The sequence below is a fragment of the Micropterus salmoides genome, unplaced genomic scaffold (assembly GCF_014851395.1).
Source record: "Micropterus salmoides isolate LMB-PRFRI ecotype aquatic unplaced genomic scaffold, ASM1485139v1 Ms_hic_scaffold_20, whole genome shotgun sequence".
NCBI lineage: Eukaryota > Metazoa > Chordata > Actinopteri > Centrarchiformes > Centrarchidae > Micropterus > Micropterus salmoides.
The window spans coordinates 31,573,755-31,589,416 of record NW_024041151.1 but is presented as its reverse complement, the minus strand read 5'-3'; the positions used below and the strand labels follow the sequence as shown (position 1 = coordinate 31,589,416).

The 15,662-nt window shown below is 41.4% G+C and overlaps 1 protein-coding gene across 4 annotated transcripts in view; it reads right to left on the bottom strand.

Annotated features, from left to right (window-relative positions):
• Positions 1 to 786: 786 nt before the first annotated feature.
• Positions 787 to 15,662, bottom strand: part of chd1 (chromodomain helicase DNA binding protein 1) — a 47,693-nt gene continuing 32,817 nt past the window's right edge. For 2 of the 4 annotated variants that reach the window (XM_038733135.1, XM_038733136.1), the window contains 8 exons: positions 13,101 to 13,244; positions 12,729 to 12,998; positions 12,456 to 12,587; positions 9,661 to 9,839; positions 6,641 to 6,740; positions 6,501 to 6,552; positions 6,168 to 6,414; positions 787 to 2,353 (listed from right to left, as the gene is read on the bottom strand). In XM_038733135.1, the coding sequence (XP_038589063.1) occupies positions 2,071 to 2,353; positions 6,168 to 6,414; positions 6,501 to 6,552; positions 6,641 to 6,740; positions 9,661 to 9,839; positions 12,456 to 12,587; positions 12,729 to 12,998; positions 13,101 to 13,244 (1,407 nt within the window). In that variant the 3' untranslated portion in view covers positions 787 to 2,070. Of the gene's footprint in view, positions 2,354 to 6,167; positions 6,415 to 6,500; positions 6,553 to 6,640; positions 6,741 to 9,660; positions 9,840 to 12,102; positions 12,187 to 12,455; positions 12,588 to 12,728; positions 12,999 to 13,100; positions 13,245 to 15,662 lie in introns of those variants that run through there. The other 2 variants (XM_038733134.1, XM_038733137.1) reach the window with 2 other exon arrangements.

The following is a 15,662-nucleotide window of genomic DNA, read 5'->3' as shown; positions in this document are numbered from 1 at the left end:
GTGGACGTGATTACTCAACACCAACCCTCAGGTTACAAGGCTAAAAGCGATAAGCCGAATTGACCTGCTATTTTGTCTCCTCAATGCAAGAAGATTGAAGGAAGGAGTGTGATGACGTGAGGGTTTTATACTGGGGCATGCGCCCTGTCATTGCATGGTCACAGGTGTTATAATTACTCGACCTGTGCAAATGCGAGATGGAAACATCCAGCGCTAAAGCACCGCCATATAGCAGTCAGAAAAATGAAATCGAACATAAATTTGTCACAGTCAGCCATGTTTATTGTTTACATTTAGTTGTCATGCACCACCATGCAACTGAAACGCTTTTGCGGTCGGAAGTCAGATATTTTAACTTGGAAATTTCCCAGTTCTGAGCAGCCTGGAATGGGCATTAGCATCGCCTCAGCTCGCTTGGAACCTCGACGGAGGTAATACAAAAAAAAGTACCAGATAACCGGTACAACTTTTCCCCAATGGAAAACCAAAAAGGCGAATAGAGTCGCGGAGAGTCGAGCTGGTTGGCTACCATGCGGTGGAAAAGGGGCATTAGGTAACCCTATAGGGGGCACCGCTGACTGAAGCCAAACAACTATCTGCTGTTACATTCAAACAAATGTCATGACAGGACTAGTAAAAATCTAACTGAAAATGATTGCTGTGATTGCATCTTACCCTGGTGTGTAAAGATATTGGCTACAACTTTGCTTGTGATAGCTGAAGTGTAATGAAATCAACCAACCAGCTGGCAGAATCAAAACACGACCCCTTGTTGAAGAGAGATGGTACGAGTGAGTACAGTGATTGATTTTAATGGCTTCATAAACAACTATATAAAACAGTTCATAAAAATTCATGCACTTTCAGTGTAAATTCATTTTGAAATATAGAGGAAATGTATGTACAACAGTGTGAACCGTAACAGTAACTTCATTCAGTTGGGTGGTTCACCACAAATATACTTGGCTGCATAGAAACATTGACATTATTATTGCCTACGTATAAAATAAAATGAAGAGGTAAAGAAACAAATATATGTAAAAAGTTTTGTTTATCTAAGATTTAATAGGTGCTTCTATTGAAAGACAACAGTCTTTCAGACTGTATGGGTCAGTTCATTCCAACTCACTGATTTCAACACACCAAGACAAAAGAACTAAGCACTAGTGAATAAAACTGAGTATTGTTTAAGAACTTTCCCTTTACTAAAAGTTACATTCTGAAAGCATTATCATGAAAGAACTAATATACAGAAACTCACTTATAGAACGACAAAAAGGCCTGAGTTGATGGGGAAAGGTATAGTCATAATAAATCCCAAAAGCCTGAGGAAAAAGACCACTGATTTACTAATTTACAAAAATTTACACCAGTATTACAGAAGGAAAAAACATGATATAAGCAACTCTTCCCCCCCCCCCCAACCTTTATTTTTACAGCTAAGATATGTTATTAAATAATTCACGCCTGGTGGCAAAAGAAACACCTGCTGAGGAGAATGACAAATGCTGTAAATGAGGTACTTAAGGTGGTGAGCCTGAGACCAGACTGGATCCAAGCGGACACCTTTACATCAACTTGTAATGTGATTCATGTGACAACTGATTTTTCATCCAGTCAACACTTAAATAAGGTAGATAATCACATTTAGCATGATAAAGAGACAGAGACAGACAGACAAACATAGAGAACAGTCAAATACAGGATCCAGTGTCATGGGTTGGTGGGAATATGAGGCAGCACTAAGGGTCAATTGTGTCCGTTTCCAGAGTAAAAAAAAAGTTTATAAAAATAACAAAAAATGATGCTGCATGCTGTTCAGCCTACACAACAATGCAGCTTTAAATTGTTGATTACAAAAATATGCTTTGATTTTTGAGCTGCTGCCGGGTTTGGGCCACTCCCTGGCATTCATCTCACAGGTACCCGATATGAGCTGTAGCTGAAGCGAGGGGAACTGACTGATACACAGTGCTTTAAACAACATCAGGTTGGAGTCCACAGTCCCTGTAAGGCATTTGCTGTGTTACTGAGTCTATGGCTGCTACTAGCAGACCCAGGCAGCTCCTGTTATGTCTTGCGGCTGCTCCAGATCTGCTCTGGTGTGCTCTTGTGGTCTGACGAGTAGTCAAAAGGTGACGGGTGTCCCATGGGCGAGCGGGAGTCATAGGGTGAGCGCTGGTCTCGGGGAGAGCGGGGTCCACTGACTGAGGCTCGCTGCTCTGTCTGCCAGTCTGAGTGGTAGCGGTAGGAAGAGCGGTGGTCTGAATGGGAATGATCCTTCATGTCCAGACGATGGTCTCTGCTGGAGCGGAACTCCTCCAGCTTCCTGTGCTTACCGTCACTGTAGTATCTGCATACACATAACATCAGCATAACTGAACAACAAAGCAAAGATGGAACTTAAACAACAAAACACTTTCAATGCTAGTGTACAAGCTGGTGTGCACCAACTTCAAGTACTTTAATATGTAATTCTAATCCAAAACAAATCTAAAATATAACCGCCCTGAAACAATCAGAAAGTCATGTTTTCTTCCTCTCCCTTTCCTTCCTTCGTCTTCTGACGCTCTCTTCTCACTCTCGTTCTCAGCTCGTCTTTCTTTTGCTCTTCTTTTAAAGTGAGTCTGGAAGCTGTTTCCCAACTTCTTTTTACCACTATTAACAACAAATATCCTCCCCTCGTCCTGAAAATTGATGCCAGAGTACTTCAGGGCTTAAAGCAAGAAATTTTTCTGTGCCTGAAATGTGTTCGGGATTTACAATAAAGATGGAGGGTAGGTGGCAAGACCGTAACTTTGTGTTGAAAACTGTCGGGGACATAGGGAGTCAGATTATTATATTATATACATTCTATTTTTGCTCACAAAACATGAAGAAACACAATTGTGGGTTCACAAAAAGACGACAAGCAGATAATTGTATGCTGGTTTGATAAAACGTTCATTGTGGAAATACAGTGAGGAAAATAAGTATTTGAACACCCTGCTATTTTGCAAGTTCTCCCACTTAGAAATCATGGAGGGGTCTGAAATTGTCATCGTAGGTGCATGTCCACTGTGAGAGACATAATCTAAAAAAAAAATCCAGAAATCACAATGTATGATTTATTAACTATTTATTTGTATGATACAGCTGCAAATAAGTATTTGAACACCTGTCTATCAGCTCGAATTCTGACTCTCAAAGACCTGTTAGTCTGCCTTCAAAATGTCCACCTCCACTCCATTTATTATCCTAAATTAGATGCACCTGTTTGAGGTCGTTAGCTGCATAAAGACACCTGTCCACCCCATACAATCAGTAAGAATCCAACTACTAACATGGCCAAGACCAAAGAGCTGTCCAAAGACACTAGAGACAAAATTGTACACCTCCACAAGGCTGGAAAGGGCTACGGGGAAATTGCCAAGCAGCTTGGTGAAAAAAGCTCCACTGTTGGAGCAATCATTAGAAAATGGAAGAAGCTAAACATGACTGTCAATCTCCCTCGGACTGGGGCTCCATGCAAGATCTCACCTCGTGGGGTCTCAATGATCCTGAGAAAGGTGAGAAATCAGCCCAGAACTACACGGGAGGAGCTGGTCAATGACCTGAAAAGAGCTGGGACCACCGTTTCCAAGGTTACTGTTGGTAATACACTAAGACGTCATGGTTTGAAATCACGCATGGCACGGAAGGTTCCCCTGCTTAAACCAGCACATGTCAAGGCCCGTCTTCAGTTTGCCAATGACCATTTGGATCCCTACTGTGAAGATGGGGGTGGTAGCATCATGCTTTGGGGGTGTTTTTCTGCACATGGGACAGGGCGACTGCACTGTATTAAGGAGAGGATGACCGGGGCCATGTATTGCGAGATTTTGGGGAACAACCTCCTTCCCTCAGTTAGAGCATTGAAGATGGGTCGAGGCTGGGTCTTCCAACATGACAATGACCCGAAGCACACAGCCAGGATAACCCAGGAGTGGCTCTGTAAGAAGCATATCAAGGTTCTGGCGTGGCCCAGCCAGTCTCCAGACCTAAACCCAATAGAGAATCTTTGGAGGGAGCTCAAACTCTGTGTTTCTCAGCGACAGCCCAGAAACCTGACTGATCTAGAGAGGATCTGTGTGGAGGAGTGGGCCAAAATCCCTCCTGCAGTGTGTGCAAACCTGGTGAAAAACTACAGGAAATGTTTGACCTCTGTAATTGCAAACAAAGGCTACTGTACCAAATATTAACATTGATTTTCTCAGGTGTTCAAATACTTATTTGCAGCTGTATCATACAAATAAATAGTTAAAAAATCATACATTGTGATTTCTGGATTTTTTTTTTTTATAGATTATGTCTCTCACAGTGGACATGCACCTACGATGACAATTTCAGACCCCTCCATGATTTCTAAGTGGGAGAACTTGCAAAATAGTAGGGTGTTCAAATACTTATTTTCCTCACTGTATATGTTGGGGGGTCTTCTCCCAGAAGATTTTGAGCATTAAACAGTTCATTTCCTCCATTCTGGTAAGATTTTCTGCCACCACCTATAATCAGTGCTTGAAGTGGAAAATATAGGTGCTGTAGCGCATTCGCGCAGCACATCCTCTCACTCGTCCCACTCTCACAATTATGATTAAGTAAATTTCAATTAAGTAATATTTTTTTCAGTCCCTTTTCCTCAACAAATTAAAGTGCTGTTCGTGACTCAAATTAATTAAATCAATGTTTCAATTATGAAACATTTGTTACATTGTTATTGAGGAAAATTATATTGCGATAATTATCATAATTGTTTTATTTCCCAGCCCTGCTGGTACTTCCCATTCACATGGGGGCTCACAGCTGCATGAAAGGCATCGAGCTTCAACCTGCTCCATCTCCGCCGACAGAGATTAGCAAACAGGCGAGAATGGGAACAGATGAGAGCCACATAGAGCCCACCGGTACGCAAGAAAAGTCCCAGGACATAAAATTATTGGTATTACCAAACATGTCTCCAGAGACATTAGATTAAGATTAACACAGTTCAAAATTCTCCAGCGAGATGCTGTAGTCCCATTATTTCAGGAATGGGTCTCAGAACTGGGTATGGTGGCGGCATTTGAGAAAATATCATACAATCTGATGAACGAAGTAGAGAAGTACAAGGAAAAATGGGGGAAGTTTTTACAATTTCACTCGACTTAATGGACTAATTCCCAGATTCTGTGGTGTTGTTTCTCCTACCTTGCTGTTGTTAAGTCGTATTCCATCCATCTGTCAACCTCTGTCTCAACAAGTTAACTGTACTTGCAAGGTATGCGTGTGTATGTGATTGGACACAAGTATGAGAGAGTACCTGTATGTATGCATATTATTTTTTATTCTATTTTTCTTTTAAACTCGTCACAGTTGTGATTTCACTATAAAAAGGTAGGATGAAGGTGGTGAGGGCGCTGCAGAAGTAATAGCAAGGACAGTATTATATGGACACTATTCTATTATTTGATCCCACGATTCTACTATTATCGTGACTCCCCATGTGACAATGATACAGTCAGTGGACAAACTTCTAAGCTGAATCCTTATTTCAGGTACACCATCGTTGCCTTGGGTCCCCTGTTTCGTTTTGTTGTTTTTTTCCCCTTTCGGTTGGAAGTCGTTTTTATTTGTATTGCAAACAAAATATAAAATATAAGTCCCAAAAACAAAAAGAAAAGTCCCGGGACACCAAAGAGTAAAATGTTGAAGTAACTTATTGGTATCGGTGGCCCACTTCAAGCACTGCCTATTATAAAAATTGACACCACTTATCTTTGAAGCAATACTCTGCCGGTGGATAACATTCAGACAAAAATAGCCTTGTTACGTTGGCAAAGGTCCAGACGATCCAATCCAGTAAAATATTTAGTCCAAAACGCATTATTATATCAATAAATACACAAATGTGGATTAATCTGCTCCTGTAAATATTCCCCAAGATATTTATGATATTTCCTCATGTTTGAGTAATGTCTGCTATATATAGTGTCACACAGCTTCAGTAAATAACGGAGCATTTTAAACAAAATTAAACTTTATATTTGGGAGGTGTTTACAAAGATTTACGTTTTCAGGAAGAACCAATGCACTTGTGGCTGAGATAATGTGACAATAACAATGTTTAATTTGTCCCTGGAAGCAGCACTCCTGCAGTCTGCGTCCCTCACCTGTCTTGTTTGTCTCGGTCCCTGCTGTCTGATCTGTAGTGGTCCCTGTCCCGGTGGTCTTTGCCGTTGCTGAAGGATGAGTAAGGTCTTTTCCTAGATTCTCCTCCCATAGTCTTTCTGTGGTACTCTGAGCTGTGTCTCTCCACACTGCTGCTGCTCTCATGGTATCGACCTAAAAGCCTGTCAGAGCTGCAACTGTCCCTACTGCTCTCGTCCTGGTGAGAGTTGTCCTTCAGCCGTTCAATATCTGAGGGCGAAGACAACAAATAAATCAGTACAGTGACAACTTGCAAATCTTGTTCTATATGTAGAACAGAGGAAATATGACTGTACCTGCATGTTTATAGCCGTGGGTGTTAATACTTCTAGTATTCTGCTCCATTGCCTATAGAAACAGAATCATCGTCATCATGGATTTCTATTTCTGTCATATTGTAATCCAAATAAAAAAATGACTAAGGTCCTTCACGTACCTGGGAGTTCTCTTGTCTTTTTTTGATTGCATGCTTATATAGTTTATGTAGTTTCCTGGCATCAAACTCAGTAAATTTGGAAACAAATATCCACAGGTTCCTGTAAAATACAAAGACCATCAGCTTAACATATGAATACAGATGCTAGTCCTAGAGCTGAAACATGAAATTTTAGTTGACAGATTGTCATAGAAATACTTAGGATATAACGTAATTATTGTCTATGTCACTAGGGCTGACCCCGAAAAGTTCAAGATTCGATGGGCGGAGCCTGATTCGACTGTCAATCTCACAGTCGAAGCTTTGCAACGGCACACGGATCATGCCGTTTTGGCGATGTGTCTGATTTTACATAGAACTACCAGTTTTCTCCCAATAAGTTAATATACAGCAGAGAGAGAGAGAGAGAGAGAGAGAGAGATTATCAAAATTATGCAGTCGTGTCAATCTTACATAGTTTGCATGTTGTACGTTCTAACAGTGTTTTACCTGTTGCACTGCCACACATGCTCTGCCTACCTAATGTAATAAAAAATGGTACTAGACCGTTAATTCATATAGGATTCTTGCTTTTATTTTCAAAAGTTAAAATTCAACAGGTAAACACAAAGCCACGTTTCTATCCAGGAATGACCAAATAAGATTAAACTTTATTTTCATGTGTATTACAAATACAATGAAATACTTGTGCTCTGGATGCTGGAGGGAAACGGCAATCACTAAGAAGGTTTTACACCAATCATGGGAGTGTTTTGGGTGTAACATGAAAAGTCTGTATCCCCACTGCACTGAATCATTAAAAACTATGATGAAATGGTCAAGGGTCACATCTGTCTTCCATGTGAAAAATTTGGTTTCTTTACTTTGTTATTATCATAGGTATTAGTTAGTTGTTAGTGACATAATAAATGTTTATGAAATAAATATTTATTTTACTCCATTCCAAAAAACTGATTTTAAAACAAAAGTGAAAAGGTATCTGTTGTGGCACCGTTTCACATCAAGGATAAATTAATTCATTTTAATTCCGTTATAAACTCTTGGTCTTATAGCTCCTGTGTTTTTTGCTCAGGTTCAAAACTTTCTGCACAATCAAAATATATCCCACATATTGGTGTTCTGAAAAAAATCATAATATACATTTGTTTTTCACTGCGTGAGGAGCTTGATGTGTGGCACTCAACTCCTATAGAGTATTTCTATTTGTCCCAAAAACATTTTCTATTTGAATGCCGTTAGTCTCGAGTCCTGCTAGAGGGTTCGGTACAACCGGATTAAACAAGGCTGGTGTGAACCCGTCCTTAATGAATATCCATACAACTTACACCCGCTCCTCTTGTAGATTAAAGCAAAAGGGTTTACTAAATCGACTTTGCCCCTCTTTTAAAATAAACTTGGTGAAAGAAAAGATTGTTTATCTCTGTATATCCTGAAAGTCCACAACAAGGTTAATAAGCAGTGAAGCTCCACTCTGCACCTAAAGCGTCATTAAGCGTCGGCAGTCTGTCCTGCGTGTATTTCTTGTATTGTGTTTAATCCAGGTCTAATCTGAATAAATTGTTATTTTAGCCGCTTTTCCACCAAAGGAACTATACCTCGGAAGTAGGAACCTTTGGAGGAACTCACTGCATTTCCACCGCAGGGACCAGGGCCTAATTTAGTTCCAGGGTTTTTATTTTACCCCAAAAAAGTCCCTCATCGGGGGGGTTGTACTTTCCAAAAGTAACGGTACTTGGGGAGGGGCTACTGGCTTTAAATCGAGTATGTCGGCTGTTTTTTAACTACTGCTCCTCTTTTCCACCTTTGTAAACCCATAACCTACACTCAACAGTGAGATAGCACACAGTTCTCACCGATGTCCACCTGAGATTGAATGAATGCATTAAATGTATTGCTTGGAAATAACGGCCAGCGTGCAGCGGTGTGTTTAACAGCTGATGGAGTTCGCTAAATACTGGGTCCACAGTTGTTGTTTTAGGTTTTCATCAGTCAAGAGGTTTCTACACGGGGCTGAAGTAGTTCTCCTTTTCTCCAAAGTAAACGGACCAGCTGATTACAGCAGGTAATGCATGTTAAAAATCCCGTTCCTCCTGATCTGTAGCTCTTGTCAGTTGGAAATGTTTTAATGATCTTCCAAACTGTGGTGATTTTGTGTTGGAGTTGCTTTCGCTGTGCTAGAGTTCTTCATGGCTTTATCCAGTTTTTTATATTTGTAATGAACTTTAATCATGTGTCTCTTCATTTTACTCTAACACAAAAAAAAGGCAATTTTTAGTGGTCAAACATAGCCAACAGTTTTTCATTATTTTCCTATCAAATCTGATGTTCATTTATACTTTTTGCTCATGGCTTATGGTTACTAAAGATGACTGTCCGTCGGTTTGCGTAGCGTATATGTCAGCTGGTTAAGTTGCCTAATCTTTGCAGGTGTTTAGACCGCGGTGGAAATGCACATAACAATGGGCTAAAGGAACCCTTTCCTTCCTTGAAAAGTAGATCCTGGGACTAAAGGTCACGGGTACTTTTGGTGGAAACGCGGCTTTTGTTACCTGTAATGCAAAATAAACAATATATTAAGAATATAAGCAATAATGACTAAGTATCAACATGTAAATAATTATTCAACTGCAGAACTTCCCTTGACGGTCGAATTTGACCATTGAGCAAAAAGATTGTGTTGTTCTTACATCTACATATTTAGCTGACACTTTTATCCAAAGCGACTGCTATATATATTTCAGAGGTCGCACTCCTCTGGAGCAACTGGGGGTTAAGTGTCTTGCTCAGGGACACTGGTGTCTCACAGTGGATTCGAATCTCTCAAACCAAAGGCATGTGTCTTATCCACTGCTCCATCACCACCCATAAATAAATAAAATCAGCTGATCATGTAATAATTGTGACAGGCCTCCTCATAGCCAATTCAACGTTGATAGCCAGCTTAACTTCCTCCGTGTGGAAATAGTATAGTAGTAGTATATTTGATAAATGTGCGTGTATAAGTGACAGTGTATACTGACTTTCTCCATTGTTTGATCTGGTCAGGATTGGAATACTCCTTCAGACACTCAGTGATGTGGTCTCCAATCTTTATGAGGCACTGTCTTGTATGTTCGAGCTGCTCGCGCTCCGACAGCCCTTTCTCTGGTCTGTCCAGCTGCTTCAGCGCTGCTTTCACCGGCCGCATCCTCTCTTTACACTGCAACATTCAAACAAAAGTATGGATAAAACATGTTGAACCTGGCGGGATCTTAGCCATCAAAGACTTATTTTAATGATGCTGCTATTTCATTAGTCAAAAACATAATCTTAAGCCAAAATAATGATAATATTAAAGGGATACCAAGCGATTCAAGTCAAGGACACTTTGTTAAATTCAGTGAATAGTTCCTCACAGTTTGCTAGCTCTCCGTTTTGTGTGTACTCTGTAAAACATCTGGTTTGCCTACACAGCCCTGCGTATGTCAAGGCGAGCTTCGCAAGCGCTCTTGCACAGGACCAGTGAGTACAAAAACTTACATATAAAGTCATTTAACTAGGCGAGGTGAAGAACCGTTTTAATATTGTTGAGGCATCTCAATGCAGGAAAAACCACTGTGTTGTGAAAGGATTTAAAAGGGAAGTGGATGTTGCTTTGTTTGAAAAAAAAGTACCAGGTAGCAAGTACAACTGTACAGCCGCACCAGTGTGTTTACAGCAAACAGCTGATTGAGTTAAGCTAAATACTGGATCTGAGTTGTTGTTGTTTTAATCTTTCATCAGTCAGAAAGTTTTTCACAGAGCTGAAGTCTGTCTCCCCTCCAAAACAAGTGGAACAGCTCATTACAGCAGATATTAAAGCTCAGTTCCTCCGATGTCTGCCTGAGATCGTATGTCGGCATTAAATGTAGGCCTATTGATTGGAAACAGCAGCAAGTGTGCAGCGCTGTGTTTACAGCAAACAGCTGATGAGTTGTTGTTTTAAGTTATCAGTCACAAAGTTTTTACACAGAGCCGAAGTCTGTCTCCTCTCCAAAACAAGCAGAACAGCTGATGAGCAGGTAATAAAGCTTGTTAAAAATCCCTTTCTCTGACGTCCAGGCGACACAGATGAGTGCTGCAGCTGGTCTGCAGCTCTTGTCGGCTGGTAATGTTGTAATAACCTTCCAAACGGTCACAAATTTATGCTGGAGTTACTTTAAGAACTTGATGGCTTTATCCAGTTTGTTATTAAATGTGTAACAAACTTTATCGTGTGTCTCACGCACACAAAAAAGCTGCTTTAATGGTCAAGCACAGCCTGTAGTTTTATATTATTTTTTTTATTATTCCAATTAAATCTGACGTTCATTTATAAATTTTGCTCATCGCTTTGTACAGTGTGCAGGCCTACTGCCTACGTCAGCTGGTAAATTTGCCTGATCTTCGCACACAAAAGTAGGCCGAAGGAACCTTTTAGTTCCTTGAAAAGAGATCTGGGGACTTAAAAGTCCCGGGTACTTTCGGTCGAAACACAGTTAGAGTGCCCTCGGGCAGCAGACTGTGGATTCTGCCATATTTCAGCAGTGGAATAGTAGTAAATAGTACTGGTCGGCTTGGCAATGCTCGTCCATGACTTTGGGGGTGGAGCTTCTGAAAGGAGTGTATTTGTTTGGCAGTTGGTTTTAAAGATCATCACCTAGTATCCCTTTAATAAACTATACAAATTACAATTGATGCAAATAACAGCCTATTAATGAAGTATTTTTTTCACATTTTGTTATGTTACAGCCTTATGCTAAAATCTTTAATTAATTTTCCCCCTCTCATCCATCTACACTCAGTACCCCAAAATGACAAAATGAAAACAGGATTTTAGAAATATTTGCTAATTTCTTAGAAAGAAGAAACTGAAAGTCTTTGTTATGATGTATGATTGTCTGCCATTCTTCTTTGTAGATCCATCCATCCGTTATCTTCCGGTTATACAAGGTAAAGTCAAGGTGGCAGCAGGCTTAGCAGGGTATTCGAGACATCCCTCTCCTTTCTAGCTCAACCTGGAGGATCCCAGGGTGTTCGCAGGCCTGATGGGATATGTAATCCCTTCAGCGAGGTCTGGGTCTACCCCAGGTTCTCCTTCCAGGTGGGTATGCCTACAATAAACTCCAAAGGAAGGCACCCAGGAGGCATCCTTATTAGATGTTTTAACCACCTCAGCTTGCTCCTTTTGATGCGAAGTAGCAGCAGTTCTAATATGACCCATCTCTGAATGTCAGAGCTCCCCACCCTAAAGAGTAAAAAACACATCTCGGCCGCTTGTATTCGCAATCTCGTTCTTTCGGTCATACCCACAGCTCATGACCATAGATGCGGGTTGGAACATAGACTAGTAAACCAAAAGCTTTTCCTTCCGGCTCAGCTCCCTCTTCACCACAATGGTCCGGTCAGCAATCCTGTCTCAGAGATTTTCAGGCAGTTTTTTGGACCAAATGGCTTGTTTTTTGCTCTGACATGCATTGTCAGCTGTCAGTCCAATCAACTGATGTTACCACAGGTGGACTCCAATCAAGGTGTAGAAACTTAGAAATCTTAAAGAAAAACAGGAAGCACCTGAGCTCATTTTCAAGTGTCATAGCAAAGGATCTGAATAAAAAACCTTTGCAAGACATTCTTAAATCCTTATACTGCTTTGTCGTTATGAGGTATTGAGTATTGATTCATGGGGGACAAAATTAGTTGAAATGATTTTAGCATAAGCCTGCAATATAACAAAATGTGAAAAAAGTGAAGGGGGTGAATACTTTATGGAAGTGCTGTCTATTTTCTATCTCAAGATTTCGTTATTGATGGAACATACCACACTGAAGGTCCTCTGGTCCAGTTCGTCAGACTCCTCAGATACTGGCACGTTCTCTCCACTTGCTGTTATATGGACTGGCACATCAGAGGCTTTCTTCGTTCGTTCTCGTACCTCAGTCTTGACTTCATTCTGATAAAATGTATTTGTGTATTAATTCTTAATCAAATAATAATGTTTTATGCTTTATTTATTTACACTGACAACAATAATGACAACATGAATCCAAACTATGGTCCACAGTAGTAAAATCATAACAAATTATTATTTCACCTTTTCCAAGCTCTCCTCCTGTTTGTGTAGTGCCTCCAATGGCTTTGCTTCTTTTTTCTCCTTTGGCTCCTTTGTCTCTCTAATGTCCCAAATTTCCTCCTTCTTGACTTCTTTTTTGATCTCTTTTCCTTTGACCTCCTGCTCCCCTGATGAAGAAACCTCCTCCTCCTCCTCAGGCTCCTCATCGTAGTCATCTTCGTCGTCCTCCTCCTTCACCACCATCCTGTCTGCTCGGCCCCTTCTGCTTGATGCCTTCACTGGTGCCAACTCCTGAAAGGTCAAGAAAGTTACACATCACCTCCACACTGAAAACAGGAAATATTCCTTTCATGCTATGGCAAGCAAAACAGTACACGTACTATCTAAATGTACCTTTTCTTCCTCAATTTCATCCTCATCATCTGACCTCTTGTCCGATGGGGGATCTGAGGACGTGCTCTTCATCACGTCGTCTGTCTTAGTTGGCTTCAGAGTTTTGCTCTTTTTACTTCTTGGTTTCCTCTTCCGTGAATTGGCCTGTACACACATACACACATCAAGGCATGGTAGATTCTGGTAGTCATACATTTTGATATATGTAAATCAAATTTGAAAACGACTAATTTATTGTGTCTCATTTATTTATTGTGATGATGATGTGATGATCACTAAGACAATAAAATCATTCCCCAATCAGAAGGCCTGGATGAATGGAGAGGTGAGGTCTCTATCCAGAGCCAAAACAGCTGCTTTTCGGTCGGTTGATAAAGGAGTTTACAGCACCGCCAGAGCAAGACTGAAAGCTGGCATCAAGAAGGCAAAACCGAGGCATCAGCAGAGACTGGAGAGAGACCTCAACACCAACACCACCAAAGATATGTGGCAGGCCGTCAAAACCATCACAGGCTACCAAAGCAGGAGCTCCCCCATCATGTGTGAATCCACATTAACAGATGAACTTTACACCTTTTATGCTCGCTCTGATCTCCTCAACAAAGAGTCAGCTGTAAAGTCTACTCCACCTCCAGAGGACCGGCCCCTGTCAGTATCCACAGCAGATGTGAGGAGAGTCCTGCTGAGAGTGAATATGAGCTGGGCCTCATAACAGTCCTGGCCGAGTACTAATAACACATGCCAATCAGCTAGTTGATGTTGTTACTGACATTTTCAACATCTCACTGTCTCAGGAGAGGGTTCAGCCACCATCACTGCAGTACCTAAAAAGTCTGCAGTGTCCGGTCTGAACGACTACCGCCCTGTGGCTCTCACCCCAGTTCTGATGAAGTGCTTTGAGAAACTGGTTCTTCTGCACATAAAGAACAACATCCCAGCCAGCCTGGACCCTCAGCAGTTTGCTTTCAGAACCAACAGATCCATAGAGGACACCATCTCCACTGCCCTCCACTCAGCCCTCATATACCTTGAGAAAAACAACACCTACATCAGAATGCTGTTTGTGGATTTCAGCTCAGCATTCAACACAATCTCCCCTGAAACTGATCAGCAAACTCTGCATTCCCCAGGGCTGTGTGCTCAGCCCCCTCCTGTTCACGCTGTACACCCACGACTGCATCCCCCGACATGGAGAGAACTCTGCTGTAAAGTTTGCAGACAACACCACCATCATCGGCCGGATTTCAAACAACAATGAGATTTCATATCTGAGGCTGTCGTGATAACCGCAAAATTGAGATACAGTGCTATTGGTTAAGCCTACCTCGGAGGATGGCAAACACCGCAACAACTGCAATGTTCATACTCAACACTTGGCGTGTTAAATAAATAAGTGCTTTAAAAGTTCCACAACTGTAATAAGCTCTGTAATGGTTCAAGGATGGATCGCCATGAACTGTACATGACCTGACTTCAAATTTGGAAGCTGTAAGTGTTGCCGTGTTTTGTTTTGCTGTTTATTTTAAAGGTTAGCTAACTTGGTGTTAGCATATTAGCGAGGCTAATGTGGCTAGCAGGCTCAGCGATGTAAGACTACAGTCGAGAGAAACTGAACGGTAAGCCTCATTTGAAGCTCCTAACTAATGAGTGTAGTGTGTCATATGCATGCAGCTGTTTTTCATGTTGCTTTTTGTAGAAATTTAGTTATAACGTTACTACAGCGTGGTGGTTAGTTGTGGACAGCCCTTTCTCCTCTGCACCAGTGTGTGTGCGTTGCTGCGGTATGTAAATTGACTGATTGAAGACATGCCCTGAAAGTAACAATATAGCCAACATTGCGTGTGAAAAAGACGGTCAAACTACAAAAAGGAGTTTGCTTGGCAACGCAGCTAGCTTGCTCAGACCATAAATCTGCTGTTAAGCGGCTCGCTGCGGCGTGAGGTGACAGACACAGACACTCTTACTAAGCTATATGGCACTAAATTACTTCATTCATGAAAAATGTGACAATACTGCATACGCTGAGCCCCAACATATTGCTGCGGGGGAAATTACTTGACTGTAACAGCCCTATTCTTGTCGGGAGGACACTGATAAACTTGTAGAGTGGTGCACAGCGAACAACCTACTGCTCAATGTTGCTGGTGAAGAAAGCTCAACAACGCTTTTATTTCTTAAGGAACCTTAAGAAGGCCAAATTCCCATTCCAAGTTCTTGTCAGCTTTTACAGAGGAGCAATAGAAAGCATCCTGAATGGAAACATCACAAACTGGCTTGATGTGCACGGCCCAGGACCGGAAGGTCTGCAGCGGATGATTAAAACTGCTCAGAAGATCATTGGTACACAGAGCCCAAAGGATACTAAAGGACAGTACCCAACCAGCCACAGCCTGTTCACCCTGCTGCCTTCTGGGAAGAGATATAGAAGTTTGTGCTGCCGCACCACCAGACTGCAGAGCAGCTCCCCCCCCAAGCATTGCTTCTATATTAATTAATGTATATTGCAATGTAGCAGAAGGGAGTTACAAACACAATTTCACTATATATCCTGTTCTACTGCGA